The following is a 14420-nucleotide window of genomic DNA, read 5'->3' as shown; positions in this document are numbered from 1 at the left end:
TCTTTTTAGACTAGATCAGGGGTCGGGAACCTTTTTGGCTGCGAGAGCCAAGAAGCCAAATATTTTAAAATGTATTTCCCTAAGAGCCATATAATATTTTATTTAACACTGAACACAACTAAACGCGTGCATTTTTTAAGTAAGACCAACATTTCCAGAGTATAATAAGTCTCTTATTCTTTGTAATAACATTGTTATTCTGAAGCTAACTGTGGAGGGGTCGTGGCCTGCGGGCCTGCAGCAAAGCGGGATGTTGCCAGGACCGGCCTTGAAATCAACGACAGGTGCGTAGACGGCCCACCTGGGCCTTTTTATCTAATCACCTGTCGCTCTGTTATAAGCAGCAGCCAGGAGGAGAGACAGGGTTGGGGCTAGAGCCAGTGTGCGAGTGAGGACGAAAGAGAAAAAGTCAATTGCTGTAAAGCAACTGAGAGAAAAATTTAAAAAAACAATATTGGAACCCTAAAACAGGCTCTTGGTGGTCTGAAGAACCCCCAGGAGGGCAAGCCCCACACTAACCAATAATAAATAAATTACTTCTTAGCATTAATGCAACTTCTTGAACATAAAATGCATGAGAATGTTTTATATTTTGAACGTTGTTTTTAACACTGTGATTACAAGTGGAATTATTAATTACTTATCCTGTTAAGCAATGTCAGCTCAGATTTATCCGAGAGCCAGATGCAGTCATCAAAAGAGCCACATCTGGCTCTAGAGCCATAGGTTCCCTACCCCTGGACTAGATATTAATGGTATTTTTTTTATGGAATGGTTTTCAAAGAACTCCCTCTGGAAAACAATACATCTGTCTTGACTCAAATACGTCGTCTGTAAACAAAAGTGTGGCATTGTACATTGCATGCAAATAACTCAATTAGAGATGAATAAATGTGAAAACTTCTGTATGTTTAAAATACTTAATGCAACTTAATAGAAACAAATACTGTAAATACAAATGTAGTAAATGACTATGCAAAAAATCAAGTAAAACATTGAGAAGACTATATAATAGTTTTAGTAAGTGGATTGATATTAATCTGATGGTGGCGCACCGCCACGGTTGACTTAAAACCGCCACACCTTAAAAACTAGGATGTTTTTTTTACATTAAAACAAATTACCGTATTTTTCGGCGTATAAGTCGCACTGGAGTATAAGTCGCATTTTTAGGGGAAATTTATTTGATAAAACCCAACACCAAGAATAGACATTTGAAAGGCAATTTAAAATAAATAAAGAATAGTGAACAACAGGCTGAATAAGTGTACGTTATATGACGCATAAATAACCAACTGAGAAGGTGCCTGGTATGTTAACATAACATATTATGGTAAGAGTCATTCAAATAAGTAACAAAGAACATGCTATACGTTTACCAAACAATCTGTCACTCCTAATCGATAAATCCCATGAAATCTTATAAGTCTAGTCTCTTACGTGAATGAGCTAAATAATACTAGTTGATATTTTACGATAACATGTTAATAATTTCACACATAAGTCGCTCCTGAATGTAAGTCCCACCCCCGGCCAAACTATGAAAAAAACTGCGACTTATAGTCCGAAAAATATGGTAAAGTAATATATTGTATGAATATAAAGCCTATATTATTCAACCACAAGTGACAAGTGATGAGCAGGAAATGTGGCCACTGAAAAACTTTAATCATTTTGATTGATTGATTGATTGAAACTTTTATTAGTAGATTGCATAGTTCAGTACATATTCCGTACAATTGACCACTAAATGGTAACACCCGAATAAGTTTTTCAACTTGTTTAAGTCGGGGTCCAAGTAAATCAATTTATCCGTAAGCAAGACCCACGCGAGTGTTTGGAGCCTTGGCGGAAAGACACAGGATCCGCCCGCTTCGCTGCTTTAATGCACCTTTCGCTTGGGCGGCGGCTCTCCAGTGGCTTTGCACTCCAGCCAGACCCACCCAGCCCTTAAAGCCAATCCTTGTCCTGCAATTATTGATCTTAGTTGCCACGACATTGTTGTAACATGTGAAGCCAGATATACAGCAGTAGTGATTGATAAAGACTGCGAGGGAAGGTCAGCTTCCCCTAAAATATATAAAAAAAAGTGGTCAAATATATTATTTTGTGTTTGCATGTCATTGACTAAATGCGTTAGCATTTAAGATTTGATTGAACTTTTGTTAAGAATCAGCTGCTTCATTGTTGTGGGAGCGTTACTATGCTGCAGCCAAACTACCGTGAATTAATTAACGTGGACCCCGACTTAAACAAGCTGAAAAACTTATTCGGGTGATACCATTTAGTGGTCAATTGTACGGAATATGTACTGTACTGTGCAATCTACTAATACAAGAATCAATCAATCAATCAAACTAGACAATCATTGCATTAATACTCTGCTTTGTCCCGCCCATGGATGGTGAGCGAATGAATAAGAGGGATGGAAAGGGGGTCTTTGTTATTCCGCATGATGATTAGATGACCTGTCTGGGCTGAATCCCTTTGTAATTGACAGCAAAATGAATGAATCAGCAATTTTGAAATACAAAACACTGCCACGACATGTTTCACCTTTCATTCCATTGTTCCTGTTGGTATGGAGATATTTTCTGATGTTTAAAGTGAAGTTTTCTTTGAAAAATCTAGCATGTTTACATCTTTTATCTGTTATTGGAGACTGTAGTCATGTTTAAAGAGTAGCAGCTGCCACTGGTATACAGCCAGAGCAAAACACAACAATGGTATTACTAATAACAGACTAGTTTTTAAATATAGGTAAATTATTTTTTAGCATTACAATATTTATATATAATGTCTCATAGACCACGCCCCTACCCCTACACATAGATTTCAAGCTGGAGGAAACCCTGGGCAGGCTTTTTCATTCACACATTTCGGCTGATTTAGTGATTGCTCTGTGCATGTTGCTTCTTATCATCATACACACCTTGTGTATATGATTCCACCACAGTAAGAAGCATTTTAACCGGTGTTTGTTTTTTTGTTGCTGTCTTGTCCGGCTCGTAGAGTTGCATTTCCCGCAATCGGTTTCAGATGCTAGAATAAGTTTGTTGTGCCGCTGCCTTTTTTTAACAACCTCTGCACTGTGCAGCCATTTGTTCCATGCCTGTTGCCGCAAAACCAAACTACTGACAACACTTTTCTTTTCTTTGGAACAAAGGTCTCGCTCTCGTTAGCATTAGCATTAGCCATGCTTTGAATCTCTGCCAAGGAAGATCAGTAGAGCAAAAAGTATGCTGGAGCAAAAAGAGGGGGAAAAAATCTATTTTTTTATAAAAATAAAAAAAACTTGAATTTATCGCGAAACTCGATATATCGCCCAGGCTTACCCATGACAGTTTGAGTGTAATACTGTCTTCACTGCTGATTATCATTGATGTGCCACGTTGTTGCAGAACACACCCTGACCAAAGATTGTAAATAAACCCACTAAACAGAAGACATCCTTTAACTTGGACACTCCAAAGCATCAATTTAAAGGAAATATTTGACCCCTGTGAAAACCACTGATTTAGATATTATACTTGGCATTGTTACTGTCGATTTTTGTATTGATAAATCCACCTCAGTTTACAGTCTAGGGCTCTAGCTTAGTGGTTAGCATGGCTTATTGTATCTTCCGACTTTGTGTCGTGTAGCATGTTTAGCTATTCATCGCTCTCCACTGATAATGCTACTTGTAAGACGTGCAATTTATTCTCCGCCATGGAGGCGAGGATTAATTAGTGTTAGTGTACATTTGCTGATTGCTGTAAAATGAATGGGACACAGCTAGATTGTGGATTATCACGATAGCAGTAAGAGCTCTATCGTCTGTCAAATGTGTATCATTTACACAGTTTATCTGGCAAACCTAGTCGTGAGACTACTACATTCTGTGAGATGTCAGGAATAGTTTGGTACAGTACACATTTTTGGCTGTTTTCCACTGTAGAGACTTCTTAAATATATTTTTCCAACTGTTCTGAAACCAGATTGTACTTGGAGAGGTTTCCCCTTACCGAGGTCGGCGATGCAGCAGCGCAGCTCTTTGGTCACTAGGATGTTCTTGCTCTTCAGGTCCCGGTGTGCGATGGCCGGCTTGCCCTCGGTGCCGAAGATCTCCGTGTGCAGGTGCACCAGGCCGCTGGCGATGGACGCCGCCATGGCCAGGCCCTCCGACGGCTCCACGGCCACCCGCTGCAGGTAGTCGTACAGGGAGCCGTTTTCGTGGTAGTGGGTGATGAGCCACAGCTGGGTGCTGGAGTTGCGTGAGGTCATGTCGGACGCCATGAAGCCTGCGGTGAGTGGCGTGAACGTATTAATTAGGGGTGCAACAATTCATCGACATATATTGACAATAAAATTGGCTGCGGGAAAATTCATTTGTCGACAATAGTCACTCACGTTTTTAATGGACGGAAGAGAGTGAGTGCAGAACAAAGTGGGGGAATATTTCACCCTAATTTTGTTACCGTGCTCATTTTGCAAAGCAGACCTTGTTTTTATGGCAGTAAATCTGTGATACAAGATGATGTTGAACATCTAAGCCGTGCCATCTCAACTCGGTAAGATTATTATAGCTTGCTAACATGGTGAGATGAAGTTGTGTGAAAAATATATTTTACTATTATTTTAGCCAAGGTCCCCCAGCTAAACTTTGTCTAAATTAATCCAAGTACTTTTTAATTTTATACTAGGGTTGGAATTCATAACTCTTTGAAAGAGAAAAACTCTTTTTGTTTGTTTTCATTATATTTGGATGTATTTGTTTGATTTGTATGCTTGTAAATCTGGGCTATCCATTAAGAAAGACTACCTATTATGTTGAAGGGGACAGGAAATATAACATTTTCTTCATCCTGTTCCTCTCAAGCATAGGTGTGTAAATATGTGTTTAGTTGCTTAGGTTTAATTGTCTGATGATCAAAAATGCACATCATTGAAGGAAATAAATAAAAACTTTAAAAAAGGAGCTGTTCTGTTCAAAAGACTGACTTGTTGTTTAATAGTTAAGATATTTGGTTTTTACTTTTTTATTTATTTACCGGGTAAACAATCACTAACATGAGTTATGAATAAGTTTCTGACACATTTTCTAGTCCAGTTGTCAATTGGGCAATAGCATATGCTTAGTAAACATGTGCATAGAAAACAGCTCACAACCTGCAATTAGTTATAATCAGTCACTTCAGTAAAGTCCGAATTCAAAAGTATCAATTTATTTGACCGTTACATCTCTATGTGTTATGATTCAGCTGTAAAGCAGCATCAATTTGCAGCGCAAAGAAGAAAGGTACTTTAACTAACATCAATCACACACACACATATGTTAGACACCATGGTGCCAATATAAAAAATAAATATACAACCAATTAGATAGACTCAATTCATTCTGAACAGTTTGGCTATTAGATTGATAAAAATGCCATGAGTTGATCAATAATCAATAATATACCTGTGTGCAACTTTTTAAACTTATCACATTTAGTTTTTTGGGGGGGTTGGTACCCCGCCTTCCGCCCGATTGTAGCTGAGATAGGCGCCAGCGCCCCCCGCGACCCCAAAAGGGAATAAGCGGTAGCAAATGGATGGATGGATGGATGGGGGTTGATACTTCAGGTTTTGTTTGTTTATATTGCTCCTATTTTGTGTTTTACTGTCCTTGGTTTTCATAAAAAACAGTAAAATCCTATTGAGCAGAACACTTACAGTATGAAGAAATATTTCTGAATGGATTAGTCATGTTTGTTAGTTAGCGCGAAAATATATTAGCTGAATTTGTCGGATCCAATCTTTTATTTATATAGCAGTAATAACAGAACTGTTTCCAGAATGCTGCACATAAGAAACAATAAAAAGTAATTACATGCATTTAAAATGTAACAAGTAAAAAACTAATCAATAAAATTGAAGAGACTAATTAAAGACACAGAGGACCACAAGACTCACACCAATTTAAAAGCTACAGAATAAAAGTGTGACAAATGTAATTACAGCAAGGCTAAAATTAGAGCCACTAAATAGGTTTATGCTTCATAATCCAACTAGTCAACTAATCGTAAAGTAATGGATGATTAGCAGACAATCAAAAAAGTTGTTAGTTGCATCTCTATTATCGCCACATGTAATTATGGTGCAGCAGACTCACCCAGGATGTTGTCATGTCTCAGAAGCACAGTGTTGTAGATTTCCGTCTCTCGAAACCAGGACCGTTCGTCCCTGGAGGAGAAGATTTTGACCGCGACGTTCTCGCCCTGCCACTGGCCTCGCCACACCTCACCGTATCGGCCCTTGCCTTGGAGGGACAGACAGAAAATCACCAAATTGAGAGGGCGAAACACCACGGGAAGACCAGTCGTACGACAGGTATTAACTTAAACTATAATTCCCATTCCATGAGTAGAAAATATACAAATAAGGGTCAGATACACTTCCCTGTCTTATGAAATGGCTCTAAACCAGTGGTTCTTAACCTGGGTTCGATCAAACCCTAAGGGGTAGGTAGGTTGTGAGTTCAAACCCCGGCCGAGTCATACCAAAGACTATAAAAATGGGACCCACCATCAAGGGTTGGAATTGGGGGTTAAATCACCAAAAATGATTCCCGGGTGCGGCCACCGCTGCTGCCCACTGCTCCCCTCACCTCCCACGGGGTGATGTGAATTATATTTATATAGCGCTTTTCTCTAGTGACTCAAAGCGCTTTACATAGTGAAACCCAATATCTAAGTTACATATTAAACCAGTGTGGGTGGCACTGGGAGCAGGTGGGTAAAGTGTCTTGCCCAAGGACACAACGGCAGTGACTAGGATGGCAGAAGCGGGAATCGAACCTGCAACCCTCAAGTTACTGGCACGGCCACTCTACCAACCGAGCTATGCCGATCAAGGGTGATGAGTCAAATGCAGAGAATAATTTTGCCACACCGAGAGTGTGTGTGTGACAATCATTGGTACTTTAACTTTAACCACTAAATACAATCCAATAAATGAATATTATGACACCTAAAGGAGACAAAAATAACTAAACAAGACATGTCGACTGCTTGTTGGTAAATAAAACCACTAAATAATAACTAAATTTATAATGAAACTGAGGACTGGGTAAATATAATTTAAAATAGTATATGCTGCCCACTTACCGACACACTCCACCAGACTGATCTGCCTAGCAACAGTCCTCTGGACCAAGAATGGAAGACCTGAACCACTTCCTGAAGTGCACGAGTGATCCAACATGTCCTAAAAGGAGGAGAGAAACCCATTTAGTCATATCAATGTGACATCAGTGTTGTCCTGGTCCTCTCACTGCTAAAGTGCTGTCCCCCACGTTGGAGGTGATGAGGCCGTCCACTGCTCCCTGCTCTGTGTCGAACTCCTGCAGCCTCTGCAGGCGGCCATGGTGGAGCCTCCTGCAGGCCAGCGCAGACAGCACGGACAGCAGAGCCAGAACCACAATGGGACCCAGCACGAAGAGAGCCAGCATTCCGAAGCTGTACCCCACCGGCACTTCCTGCGGGGCTACACGGTGGACAAATCACGTGTAAGAAAGAGTAAAACAAACTTGATCTTGAGCGAACTGTTGCTTGTCCGTGCACCTGAAGGCAGCAGAGCCATCACGGAGCTCCTGGTGGTGTTGAGGTTGCACATGTCATGGGAGCAGCAGGAAATGGCCTGGTGAGAGGAGGGCTGCGTGGAGCAGTGCAAGCGGGTTTTCTTGGGGCCCTCCAAGCAGCCGCGCTCAAACACCACGCCGCTGGAGCCCACACGCACCGAGGAGAAGCAGCGTGTGCCATGGCACTGGTCCTGGAGGCATTTTGGACTGTCGCACAGGCACAATAACTGCCCATCTGTAGAGGAAGAACATAAAACAGGGATATTTAACTCAATTGTTTTGGGGGCCATATTTCCAAAAAGCTATACTTCAGATAGATAGATAGTACTCTATTGATTCCTTCAGGAAAATTAAAATTCCAGCAGCAGTGTACAGAGTTGAGATCAATTTGAATAAAAGTAAAAAGTAAATAATGGGGGTTTAAATGGAAACAAAATAGAGAAATATTACAATAAGAATAACAACTAAAAAGCAACAATGGGAATAAAAATATAACAGTAAAATAAGAATATAACAAGACAAAGTAGGCAGTAGTGACCATGTTATGAAAACGTATTGCACTGTTATTGTTTTGCATCCCCTGTCATCCTAGTACCCCCCTATTCACCTATAATCTTATTTTGTACATTCCCGAGAACCAGCATCCTCTACAGTAGACATTTGATAATGGTCTATTTTTTCCGTCAGTGTACCAGAAGCACTCTGCTGTTTTTAAGGACTTTCTGCGAAAAAGCTAGTCAAAGAACACCATGACAGCACTCTGGTGTTTCCAAAAATCTGCTGTAAAAATGTGATTCTCTCACAAGTTCTTTTAACTGAACTCGCAGGCTACCAGTTGACTAGCCCAAAAGATGGAAATGAGGGCACCTAAAATGGAACATTGAGGAACACCACTAGTATAACTAAAGAAGTTGAACAAATGAAGTCTGTCTAGAGTTCGATCAAATGTTTTTTTTTCTCCAGAGCCGATACGATTATTAGTAGTCAAGGAGACCAATAACCTAACCTGACTCTCGCCAGATCCTTGTCGTTCGCTGAGCTCCACACATGAATCTGGGAGATCTTAATAGATGTATTTCAGAAGGCGGGGCCTTGTAAAAAAATAATTGTATGTGATTGGATGAACCACTTGTCCGTTAGCATGAATGACGTGTTACTTCAACCACTCACAGCGAAATCCAGCTGTGACGCTGGATTAGAGCGGCACTGGGAAACCCAAACCCGGTCGGAAGTAGAGCCAAAACACCCTTGCCACCAATAAATGCCTTCAAAACCGTTCTCTGTTCATCTCTTAAATAATTAATATTTGATTGATGTCACAAAACAGTTGCAATAGCAGAATCACTGCATACCACCATTGTTGTTTGAATCAAACAGTCCCTTAAGCGCTACGTCACATCTATGAAACCCCGCCCAGCAATGCTGACTGGTTCATTATTTTTTGCTATCTGGAAAGAGTTTGCAATGCCCTCGAGCCCAGACCCTTGTGTGGAGCTCAGCGAACTACAAGGATCTGGCGAGTCAGGTTACCAATAACCAATATTTGGAGCCGATATTCATTTGCAGTAAAAGTTATCTAAACATGAATCGTAAAAGTCACTAAACAGCTGGACAAGGCTGTAAGTTGTTTTTATTTTTTTTTTGTAGAAAACGTCGGACCAGTAGCAACACAATGTTTTATGTGGTGTGAATGCTGGGGTTAATTAAGCAGCAAAAAACCAGGGGATTTCACAAATCCTTTTATTAATTGTGTCTAACAATGTGCCGTTGTAGAGTGTCTGTACTGTCTGGAGAGCAGCAAAGTAACCATGTAATACTCTTCTGTACCAGGAGAAGGCAGCAGGTAGCATTGCTTTGCAAACCTACTTTGAGACAAGCGAATTAATGATGGTTATGGTTTGAAGTCATATCGAACATTTGCGTCAGGTATTTGATGAGAACGACTTTATATTGTCAATATGGGCTATTGAGTTTCGTTTTTAACATTTACTGCTGGTGGTGTCTGTCATGTATTGGTTACTCGGGTCACAGGAAAATACCGGAACCATTGTAAGGGGAACTTAAGGGCAGGGGACACAGGATATGATGACATGTGTTGTGTGTTGGACACCTGGAAGTGTAAAAAGTAAAGAGCGGGAATAAAAGGCAGAAAAAAACAATAAGCTTTCTTTTGGTACATTATTAAGCTTAGATTGCTAAGAAGTGACCTCATAAGTGACAAGTTTGGCACACAACAATGGCGACGAGGATGGGATAGTGTCCCCCTGGATTTTTTAAATAAAAAAAACGTGCCTTGGCTCAAAAAATGTTGAAAAACACTGCTCTTGTAAACACAAATGGGGGCCACATCGAGAGAAAAAATGTGTCTGGGGGGCCTATGTGTGTATAAATAAAATATATACATATTTAGCTGTAAAAAATAATTTGTACAGTATGTGTGTTTGGGTCCCTTTTTTCAGGAACACTAATATCAAAAGTCACAATGTCCGATAGAATTCTAAACAAGTTATTACAGACCACCTCATAAAATTGTACAGTTTTTTACTGAATGGGTCACCCACAATTTTTCCTTAAAAAAAAGAAAGTGGGATTTACAATATTAACTACGAACAATAAAACACTGAATATTAAAAACATATGAACATTGCTCCTCTTTTATTTCTCAGACGAGCTCCTCCATAGTTGTGTATCTTTTACACTCAAGCAAAACACAACAAAAATGTAACAAACAGCAAAATATGAATGCAAAGGGTAATAAACACCTACAATATAATTTATAATATCACTTTCATGCAGAAATTTGACATATGCAATTGGGTCTGGCTGCTCCGAAAACGGACCACACCCACTTTGCTTTGTTCCTGGTCTGAGCCGCTGTGACGTAGATTAGGGAAGTGATTTATATTTATACAGCACTTTTCTCAATTGACTTAAAGCGCTTTACAGTGTGAAACCCAATATCTATCTATCACTGGGAGCAGGCGAGTAAAGTGTCTTGCCCAAGGACACATCGGAAGTGACTAGGATGGTGGAAGCGGGGATCAAACCTGCAACCCTGAAGTTGTTGGCACAGCCGCACTACCAACCGAGCTATACTGCCCCACTACTGTAATAACTCCTATTACACTCATGCAGATTTCAACCATTGAAATACTTAAAGTAGTTCCAAGACTTACGGTCATTTAAAAACAGCACTGCACATCATAATGGCGGCAACAGTTTTAATGTTAAAGGTCTAAAAAAAATTATGTAAAAGGTCCGGCGGGCCGGATTGAAAACCTTAATGGGCTGCGGGCCGTATTTTGCCCAGGTCTGCCTTAAGCCAACATGGTGGAAATGTTTATTTCAAGCACGGGGGAGGGGGGAACAATTTGTGATATTAATCAAGATCGTATGATATGAAAAAAATAATCTTGTCGTTTTTTGCCATATCACCCAGCCGCACCAGTACTACTACTACTAGTACTTGATGCTTTGCTCCGTTTGCAGGGTGGATACAACAAGCAGACATGAATGATGAGAGAAGAGAAGCAGGTACCTGAGCTTGATGCTTGAAAGGACCACTTGAAAAGCAGCAGCAGGACGTGAAGACTCCTCCAAGCCATGTTTCAGTGCACTTGTGGAAGACAAGATAAGGTCAGAGTCGCACATAATGACATTTACGCCCACTATATTTGCGACAGTTTCCTAATTGCATTTGAATGGGCGGGACACAAGTCGCTGTCAATCATCATCATAATCGCACCGCCTTTGGGTCATGTCCTACCATCAGGCAGACGATACAGGAGCCTGAAATCCAGGACTATGAGACCGACAAACAGTTTGTATTGTACCATATGTCCCGGCAAGAAATCTGCGTTCAAAGGACTCCGGCTTATTAGTGATTCCCAGAACCCAAAAAAAGTCTGCGGGCTATAGAGCGTTTTCCGTTCGGCTCCAGTACTCTGGAATGCCCTCCCGGTAACAGTTCGAGATGCCACCTCAGTAGAAGCATTTAAGTCTCACCTTAAAAGTCATTTGTATACACTAGCCTTTAAATAAACCCCCTTTTTAGACCAGTTGATCTGCCGTTTCTTTTCTTTTTCTTCCTCTGTCCCACTCTCCCTTGTGGAGGGGGTCCGGTCCGGTGGCCATTGATGAAGTACTGGCTGTCCAGAGTCGGAACCCAGGATGGACCGCTCGTCCTGAGTCGGGACTCAGGATGGACCGCTCGCCTGTGTATTGGTTGGGGACATCTCTTTGCTGCTGATCCGCCTCCGCTTGGGATGGTTTCCAGTTGGCTCCACTATGGACGGGACTCTCACTACTGTGTTGGATCCACTATGGATTGAACTTTCACAGTATCATGCTAGACCCACTCGACATCCATTGCTTTCGGTCCCCTAAAGGGGGGGGGTTGCCCACATATGCGGTCCTCTCCAAGTTTTCTCATAGTCATCATTGTCACCGACGTCCCACCGGGGTGAAGTGAAGTGAATTAGATTTATATAGCGCTTTTCTCTAGTGACTCAAAGCGCTTTACATAGTGAAACCCAATATTTAAGTTACATTTAAACCAGTGTGGGTGGCACTGGGAGTAAGTGGGTAAAGTGTCTTGCCCAAGGACGCAACGGCAGTGACTAGGATGGCGGAGGCGGGAATCGAACCTGTAACCCTAAAGTTGCTGACACAGCCGCTCTACTAACCGAGCGGCCGTGGGTGATTTTTCCTTGCCCTTATGTGGGCTCTACCCAGGATGTCGTTGTGGTTTGTGTTGTGGTTTGTGCAGCCCTTTGAGACACTAGTGATTTAGGGCTATATAAACAAACATTGATTGACTGATTGATTGATTTCTACCCACAGGACATCAGGCTTGTGAATGTTACCTTGTGAATGCTAGCTTCCCCCCCACCCCCTCCGTTTTTACTTTTGTCTTTTTGAACAAAAGACAGCTACCTTAACTACCCCCGAACTGTGAACCATCACTGTAGACACTTTTCACCTTTGATCACTAAAGACACTTTAAAGGCCTACTGAAACCCACTACTACCGACCGTGCAGTCTGATAGTTTATATATCAATGATGAAATATTAACATTGCAACACATGTCAATACGGCCGGTTTAGTTGACTAAATTACAATTTTAAATTTCCCGCGGAGTTTCCTGTTGAAAACTTCGCGGTATGATGACGTGTGTTTGTGACGTTATTGGTTGGAGGGGACTTGTAGCCCAGCACCACTTAGGGCTAAAAGTCGTCTCTTTTCATCGCATAATTACACAGTATTTTGGACAACTGTGTTGCTGAATCTTTTGCAATTTGTTCGATTAGTAATGGAGACGTCAAATAAAAATGATGTTGGTGGAAAGCGGTGGATTGCAGATGCCTTTGGCACCTAAACACAGTCGGTGTTTGTTTGTTGTGAAGCTTTAACACAGAGCGGTCAAGCGAACATGTTTCTCTACGTCAACCAGCAAGTTTTTGGATGGGAAAATTGTGATATTAAGTCGACTCTTACGGGAGACTTGAGTAGATTACGCAACCTCATCCTGCAGCTCAAAAAGGCAGCTGTGATCTTGGCTCCTTGGCTTCTTTCAGAGACACTGGCATTCACCGCAGCCCTCCGACTTTCAGGTATGACTTTACAATCTCACTAAAACACTATTAACACTATAAGCAGATAAGGGATTTTCCAGAATTATCCTTGTAAATGTGTCTAATTACATATGAAACTCTCCCACTGCCGCCTGGAGTTGTCGCCTTTTTTTTTTGTGTGTGCTTCACTCCAACTTTCCTCATCCACAAATCTTTCATCCTTGCTCAAAGTAATGGGGAAATCGTCACTTTCTCGGTCCGAATTACTCTTATTGCTGGTGGCTCACATTATAAACAATGTGAGGATGTGAGGAGCCCTCACACCAGTGACGTCACGCGCATATCGTCTTCCAGTACAGGCAAGGCTTTTTTATTAGCGATCAAAAGTTGCAAACTTTATCGTCAATGTTCTCTACTAAATCCTTTCAGCAAAAACATGGCAATATCGCGAAATGATCAAGTATGACACATAGACTGGACCTGCTATCCCCGTTTGAATAAGAACATCTCATTTCAGTAGGCCTTTAATCACTACTATGATGAAATTATAACTAATATTGATACTGTTGTTGATAATATTTATTTTTGTTTCACTACTTTTGGTTTGTTCTGTGTCGTGTTTGTGTCTACTCTCAATTGCTCTGTTTATTGCAGTTCTGAGTGTTGCTGGGTCAGGTTTGGTTTTGGAATTGGATTGCAATGTTATGGTATTGCTGTGTATTTTTTTTTTGGGATTGATAAAAAAAAAATTGAGAATCGATTCTGAATCGCACAACGTGAGAATCGCGATTCGTAATCGAATCGATTTTTCCCACACCCCTGTATCTTACCAATTAGCCTACCGCCGACGTACATGCACAGTGACTAGTAAACTCTAAGATTAATCCAGAGGTTTTGTTTCATGTAGCCTGCGGGAAACATTTCCGATAATGTTTATTAGCCTAACATCGCCGTCACCAAGGCGCCAGTCTGAAGCAGAAAGGAGCTGCTGCTGTTAGCCTAGCATGCTAAAGTAGCTACACAAGCAAAAGCGCAGCCACCGAACATTTTAACAAGCTTTACACTCACCCTGCACACACGGGTGTTGGCTTCTACCTCATCCCGTTACGTCTACGTGTTTACGGGTTTGGTTGTTTTCTTGACAAACTGAGAATTGGCGACGGAAGCCACCGCAGAGGGCCACAGCCCAGCCACTCGCCTGTTTTCCTTCCAGGCTATCATGACGTCACCAAAACATTAGCGT

The 14420-nt window shown here is 41.3% G+C and overlaps 1 protein-coding gene across 1 annotated transcript in view; it reads right to left on the bottom strand.

The window, feature by feature from the left end:
* The window catches only part of acvr1l (activin A receptor, type 1 like), a 19610-nt gene extending 5190 nt beyond the window's left edge, over positions 1–14420 (bottom strand). Inside the window, exons 1-7 of the mRNA XM_061896155.1 lie at positions 14246–14420; positions 11142–11219; positions 7587–7838; positions 7298–7509; positions 7131–7230; positions 6137–6283; positions 4008–4283 (exon numbers count right to left, since the gene is read on the bottom strand). Coding sequence (XP_061752139.1) covers positions 4008–4283; positions 6137–6283; positions 7131–7230; positions 7298–7509; positions 7587–7838; positions 11142–11208 — 1054 coding nt within the window. The 5' untranslated portion in view covers positions 11209–11219; positions 14246–14420. The remainder of the gene's footprint in view (positions 1–4007; positions 4284–6136; positions 6284–7130; positions 7231–7297; positions 7510–7586; positions 7839–11141; positions 11220–14245) is intronic.

This window comes from Nerophis ophidion, linkage group LG03 (genome assembly GCF_033978795.1).
Source record: "Nerophis ophidion isolate RoL-2023_Sa linkage group LG03, RoL_Noph_v1.0, whole genome shotgun sequence".
Lineage (NCBI taxonomy): Eukaryota > Metazoa > Chordata > Actinopteri > Syngnathiformes > Syngnathidae > Nerophis > Nerophis ophidion.
Note: the sequence above shows the minus strand (reverse complement) of the source record. Positions and strands in the feature narration are given on the sequence as shown.